At 36.6% G+C, this 7,215-nt stretch overlaps 1 protein-coding gene across 1 annotated transcript; it reads left to right on the top strand.

Annotated features, from left to right (window-relative positions):
* Positions 1-1,584: 1,584 nt before the first annotated feature.
* PABPC5 (poly(A) binding protein cytoplasmic 5) lies at positions 1,585-5,477 on the top strand. The gene is made up of 2 exons (XM_007992209.3): positions 1,585-1,776; positions 2,316-5,477. The coding sequence occupies exon 2, from the start codon at positions 2,459-2,461 to the stop codon at positions 3,605-3,607; it is 1,149 nt and encodes a 382-aa protein (XP_007990400.1). The 5' UTR covers positions 1,585-1,776; positions 2,316-2,458; the 3' UTR covers positions 3,608-5,477.
* The last annotated feature ends 1,738 nt before the right edge of the window (positions 5,478-7,215 follow it).

The following is a 7,215-nucleotide window of genomic DNA, read 5'->3' as shown; positions in this document are numbered from 1 at the left end:
AAACATTTATTTGAATCAATGATGAGATTGTGGGAATTGGATTTATGTTGTTATTTTACTATTTTTAATAAGGCAATTTTAAAAATGAGAAAAGTCAAAAATAGACTAGAATTCTAACCCATTGTTAATTATGCGTATAAGAAAATATGTTTATAAAAATAGATTTAAAATGCAATAAACTAAGCAGATGTTCACAAGTGTTTCCACATGTTGGTCACTCTGGTCACAGTGTAAAAGTAATTTATTAGTCTACAATATCGTTGTTCATATTTGCCTTTTCTCTAAATCTCCATGTCTTAGTTAACCAAAGACACTAGAAAGCAAGCAAAAAAAAAAAAAAAAAAAAAAGTAAATTACTAAGTTTCTGAGTAAATAATGAAGTTTAATGTCTTAATTCTACAGTCTAATAGACACTGTAAAATGTATAAAGTGAATCAACACGTTAATTTAGCCTCTTCTTCTGAGGACTTACTAGGAAAACACCCACTAAGGTAATGTCTTTCTCTTGCACTCTTTTTTCCCCAGGATCTTTTCCAGCCTAAGAGTAGTGATAGATGTTTTGTTTGGATTTTTCTGGAGCGGTAGAAATTGTGGAAGGAGCTCCTTGAAGTGTTGTTTGTGTATGCTAGATATCAGTGAATTTCTGAAAACACGGTCAAAATTTCTCTCCACAAGGGTTTCTCAAATACTCTGAAGAAAGATATTGTTGAGAAACCGCTGAGTTGAGTCCATTCTGATGACACTGTTTCCTGCAAGGGTTTCAAGTTGACAACTCATGCTGAAATTCACAGTTGTGTAAAGTGCATATATCTTAATATGTTTATTTCATCTATAAATATTAATTATATATTTTGCATTGGTTCTGTGGCTTTTATCTCTTTAACTGAGATTTTGTAAATGTAATTTTCGCGGCAGCTCAACAGTTTCAACGTTTTGTGGCACTAAACACCATCAAAAGCCCTTATATGGCTCTCCAATCATTAAAACCTGAGTATTATGGGATCAGAGAAAAGATCTCTTTGCCTACCACCTGGGGAAAACATTACCATTATGTTGGAGGTTAATAAAGTAAGGCTAAAGGCCAAAGGCAACATGACCCTGTGTTCTACTTGACCCTGTGATCCTTTAGCACTGGATTGGGAAGCCAGGACAGTTGTAAACTTTGACTTTCCAATGCACTCAGGAAAGTATGCAACCTATCCTTTTCCCTAAGCTAAAATTAAATTGATAATTAGTTTTTTAAAACTTATTATTTTTGCCCAGGTCGTCATCTTCTTACGTGATTTTTAGATGTTCAGCTTAAATATAGTATTTTAAATAATAAATAACATTTAAAATATAAGAAACATCTAAAAGCCATCTTACATTTTTCTTTCTCTCCTTCTCTCTCTCTCTCTCTCTCTCTCTCTCTCTCTCTCTCTCTCTCTCTCTCTCTCCCTTTCTCTCTCTCTTTCTTTCTGGTTTTCAATCTTGGCATAGAGGAAGCGGGAAGTTACTTAGCACGGTTCCGGGTTTCTCGCGCCCCGCCCGTCCCCCCTCCCTATCACTGCTACTGGCTCTTGGTCCCTCCGTTGGACTGTCCTGCGGAGAGAAACCCCAGCCCATCGGTCTGCGCTGGGACCGCCCGCCGCGCATCTGCCCTTCTTCGCTGACTCCGCCCCGCATCTGGCCAGACCCGCCTCGCGTCAGAGCTGACCCACTCACTGCGCGTTTGCCAGTCAGTCTCTCCGGACCTGCCTCGAGCCTCAGGCTGCTGAAATCACCGCGCCTCACTCGGTCCGTACCCAGTGGGCATCTTGGGTATCTGGGCGGTCTTCGATCCCCCGCGCGTGTGTCTGTCTGTCTGTCTCTGTGTCCTATCCGCTGCCTGCAGCCTGCCTGCGGGTCTTATCGCACCAAGTGTCTAGTGTACCCGTTCGCAGACGCTGAGTGCGGAGAGGCCTTAGCGAAAGGCTAGCCAGCCCGAGACTGGCCAGGCAGCCGGCGGAGGAATACGCGCTCGGTCCTGCCCTTGTTGATATCATTTTAAACCAACAGGAGCTCTAGGCCTGTATTTATGCAGAAAACGGGTCGGGAGGCCTCTGTCTGCAATGCTAGTTGTGGGGAACCAGCCAGCTGCTTGGTGGCTTCTCACAATTTCACGGGGACAGGAAAATTACGTTTCCGGTACTGGCTTTTGAAACTGATTTTAAATCTGAACGGGTGACAATTTTAAGTCCCCGCAGGGAGAATAGATTCGTATTTGGGGCGCCTTTTTGTCTGATGTGTTTGTTCTGAGCCTGCTGACCAGCTGTTTCTGAACTTCATTTTCTCAGCCTCGACAGTGATTCTGAGTCTGCTTTTAGCTTCCTTTTGCCTGCCTTGGCTTTTTCTGTTCCTGAACAGCTGTTTGGCCCATAGCTTAGAGAAAGCAGCCTTTTTTCTCTTCAAAGAGAACCTCCTCCCAGTGCTCAGAGAGATGGGGAGCGGGGAGCCTAATCCTGCTGGCAAGAAAAAGAAGTATCTCAAGGCCGCTCTGTACGTGGGTGACTTGGACCCAGATGTCACCGAGGACATGCTCTATAAGAAGTTCAGGCCTGCAGGCCCTCTGCGATTCACCCGAATCTGCCGTGATCCGGTGACCCGCAGCCCCCTGGGCTATGGCTATGTTAACTTCCGCTTTCCCGCGGATGCAGAGTGGGCCTTGAACACCATGAATTTTGATTTGATTAATGGAAAACCATTCCGCCTTATGTGGTCTCAGCCAGATGACCGCTTAAGAAAGTCTGGAGTGGGAAATATATTCATCAAAAACCTGGACAAATCCATAGACAATAGGGCCCTGTTTTACTTATTTTCTGCTTTTGGGAACATTCTGTCCTGCAAAGTCGTATGCGATGACAACGGCTCTAAGGGTTATGCCTATGTGCACTTTGACAGCCTGGCCGCTGCCAATAGAGCCATCTGGCACATGAATGGAGTGCGGCTCAACAACCGCCAGGTGTATGTTGGCAGATTCAAATTCCCAGAAGAGCGGGCGGCTGAGGTCAGAACCAGGGATAGAGCAACTTTCACCAATGTTTTCGTTAAAAACATTGGAGACGACATAGATGACGAAAAACTGAAGGAACTTTTCTGTGAATATGGGCCAACTGAGAGTGTTAAAGTAATAAGAGATGCCAGTGGGAAATCTAAAGGCTTTGGATTTGTGAGATATGAGACACACGAGGCTGCCCAAAAGGCTGTGCTAGACTTGCATGGGAAGTCCATCGATGGAAAAGTCCTCTATGTAGGGCGAGCACAGAAGAAAATTGAACGCCTGGCTGAGTTGAGGCGGAGATTTGAACGGCTGAGGTTAAAAGAAAAAAGTCGGCCCCCAGGGGTGCCTATCTATATTAAGAACTTGGATGAGACAATCAATGATGAAAAACTGAAGGAGGAATTTTCTTCCTTTGGGTCAATTAGTCGGGCCAAAGTGATGATGGAAGTGGGGCAAGGCAAAGGATTTGGTGTGGTCTGCTTTTCCTCTTTTGAAGAGGCTACCAAAGCAGTGGATGAGATGAATGGCCGCGTAGTGGGCTCCAAGCCCCTGCATGTCACCCTGGGCCAGGCCAGGCGCAGGTGCTGAGAATAAGAATGCTCAGTTCGTTTCAGCCTTAGTTGGTGCCTGCTTCGTTTGGGCTCCTTTGTGATAAGGGGTTATTTTATGCTAATTCACAAGTTTGTTTTTTTTTTTTTTAAAGTGAATTCTTTCTTTTGAAAAAAATGCAAAACTAGAAAACTGTTCATTTTAGAATGGAACATAATTTCTAATTGTAAAATTGTCGTTTTGTACTTTTTTTGATGTAATATCCTTAGAAATATGTAGAATAAAGTGTATTCCTCCACTTTTTTTTTTCCTGAACAGTCAAGGTGAGGCAATTGATTGAGTATATTTCCCTTCTTATTTCAATAATATTCTATTATTTTTCATGAAAATATTGTCAACATGGTTCTTCTGAATCTATCATAGTGAAAAGTTCTAACTTGCTTTTTTAGAAGTCAGTACAGCAGGGAAAATCATATGTGATCCAATTAACATCTGCATAATTTCACTTAAAATTTTTATGCAAAATGAACTTTTTAACGTGAAATTTATTTTATTTTCTTTATTTATTTGTATTCTTGTTTCATTTTTTAATATTTTGTGAACATACTACAGACTTGATAATACTTTTGACTAATTGTCGGGAGTGGTTGTATTAATTTCTTGCCCAAATAAATAAGCATATTGGTGTTTTCTCAATTAGTCACTTAGAAAATTAACACTTTAGGCAGTGGCTATTTAAAGTAAGAATTGTATCTTAAAAACCTTTCCTAAAAGATTTGGTATTTGAAGATACTTTCAGTACCACTCCTACCATCCATTTTTCTAAATTCCTTAGTACATATACTTGGATCATGTTAAATTAACAAGAAAAATGAATAACTGCACTGAATTGCCTTTACCTATAAATAATTTAATCTTTTACCTTCAGCTTTTATCAATTGTCAATATAAAAGGCAAATAATCCACAGAATGATGTTAAAAAACTTCTTGGAAGAACACCTTCTATTAAACTTGTTATCTCTTGTAAATTATTGACTGTATCCTTTTGATAATGTTCACAGATGTTTCAAAGGTAAGGAATAGATTGTCTCTTGGATTAAGTCATATGCCTCCAGCTATTATATGAGAACTGTGAAACCAATATGGTTTTCTTTATGTCTTGGCTGTTTGAAAATTTAAAAAAAAGGTTTTGTTCAATATTGCAGTTACATTAATTAGCCTGTAATTTCTAAATTAGAGATTCTCTACATTTCACTTGTGGTTTCCTGTTCTCCTCATTGCCGGCCTTCCATTCCTATTACACTTATTTTTCTATTTTTTGTATTACCTTTTTAAAAATATATACCTGTTCAAGTCCTTTTAGGAAGAAGAAAATACCTAATTTATGTAAAATTTAATAATTACTTTTTTATAATATGATTCACTTATGCCACAGATTTGACCATTAGAATATGTTTTTGTCTCTACTGTCAGTTTTATTACCTTATATACAAATCTTCATTTTCATACATAGTACAATGTAAATAAATAATTTTGTTAACACTTTTGTTAGCTCTTTGACCATAAAATAATGACAATAAGCTGTTTCTATGTATTTGTTTATCTACAAATTACAGGTTTATTCGTTTTCAAATATTTTCAAAATGGAAATTACTGTTTTTATTGATTATAAACGTAACACATGCTCATTGTAAAAAATGTACACAGTGCAGAAGGAAGTAAAATTTCCACAGTTCAGAAATAACCACAATGAACGTTTTCAATGTGTAAATATCTTTTTGTATTTTTTCCTATGTATACACAAACATTTTGACCAAAAATCCATACTATATTTACTGTTCTGTATTTTTAATTTTAAACTGAACCATAATCGTCTTTTTATGACAATAAATATCAATCTCTATCATCATCTTAGTGACTGCATAGTATTCCCTTGTGTTGACATATTATAATTTATCTACACAGTTTGCTATTGAATCTAATTTATGTGATTTTTCACATATTTACATGCGTAAACAATGCCGTGATGAACATCACTTGCTTAAAACCGTTATTAATTCCATGACTGCAAAAAAATTTATATAATTTGCAAAAAGCTTAAATCTGATGAAAAAAATATGTGCACATCATATTGATATATGTATCAAAATTTTGGAATACTTTCAAGATATATTCTGCATTTAGATTGACAAATGGAAAACTAAAATCTTATTTTTCATTTTTCTGAGCCAAATTGCTTTACACCATTGTGATTATTAATGTACATCAAAACTATGAAACTACAAATAAACTTTAAAATGTTTATGTTGGTAATTATCATATATACTCTCAATTTGTTTTTACCCATTACCAGTCTTCAGTTAAATTTATAAACCTGAAGTATCAGTGTTAGCCTGCAGCCTTTACAAATGCTTTGATTCAATATAAATCTAGACAGGTATCTATAATGTAGAAATTATCAAATAAAAGCATTTAATATATTTTTGGAACAATGGATTTGAACTATTACTATTTTTGAAAAGCTAGCCAGTGTAAAGAAAAGAAGAAATTAAAATATGCCTAAGAACAGATAAAATATATATGTTTAGTGCTTTGATAAACTGTTGGAAAAAAACACTGTAAATTCCGTTGGTGAAAATCAAAGCGAAAATATAAAGGAAAGATATTCTCTATTTGAATGTAAACACCAGGGTAGTTTTTCAATCCTGTACTTTTGCTCATCATTTCTTTTATCACAAGATAATTAGTACAAATTAAATAGTTAGGTTAAGAATGCACCATTTAGTACAAATTTTGTTTTGTTCTGTTTGGCTTTTCAAAACAGTCACTTGTATAAACTTTAAATGTACCCAAGGAGAAGAAAACTAAAAATATTGTTTTGTAATTGCAAGCCATCACAGTCAAGGTTATTTTGAGGAGGCTTTTTTGTACAAGAAGTTGGCACATACTGCTGCCTATCTAGTAATAATGGTGAAGGAGAAAAATAAAATATTACACATGTAAGTGATATCTTTAGCCCAGTGGGAAAAAGTTACAATATTTTTTTAAGGGGAGAGAGGAATGGAGTGAATACCCTCTTCCCTATAAATAAGTGGCCTAATTTAAGGGAATAATTAGAAATGTATCAATATATGACTGCAGACAGATAAAACAAGTTTTTTCAGCACTTATGACAATAGCTGGAATATAGGAGGCATTCCACAAATATTTGTGGAATGAATGAATTCATAATCTGAATTATACCCCTCCATTTGTTTGCTTTTCAATTCCCTCAATATTTGATAAAAGAAATGAGTTATTACAGAATAAGCCATTTGTATTAAAGCCCATCTTATGAAGAAATAATTGAGAAATGATTGGTTACACAGACTGGTGCTTATACATAGTGTTATTGGTTACATAGACTAGTGCTTACAGTGTTAAGGTTTTCTCAATGCTTTCCTTCTTCTCATGCTCATTTTTTCATTGTTTTTGTGTTTCATACTTGATTGATGAGCCTGTCTTAAACAGACAAAGCTTCTAATAATTGGCATAACTTAAATCAAACAGTCTATTTGTAGAGCAACACTTTTTATAAGTTAATGGGGTGCTCCATTGAGACCAATGCTATTTCACAAAGTCGTGTTCCTGAATCCAACAGTATGACC

Source organism: Chlorocebus sabaeus, chromosome X (genome assembly GCF_047675955.1).
Source record: "Chlorocebus sabaeus isolate Y175 chromosome X, mChlSab1.0.hap1, whole genome shotgun sequence".
In the NCBI taxonomy this organism is placed as follows: Eukaryota; Metazoa; Chordata; class Mammalia; order Primates; family Cercopithecidae; genus Chlorocebus; species Chlorocebus sabaeus.
The sequence above is the reverse complement of the archived record's forward strand: the minus strand, read 5'-3'. Positions and strand labels throughout refer to the sequence as shown.

What these genes read in the sequence shown, in the direction of transcription:
- PABPC5 (XM_007992209.3), top strand. Translation starts at nt 2,459, where the DNA reads ATGGGGAGCGGGGAGCCTAATCCTGCTGGCAAGAAAAAGAAGTATCTC.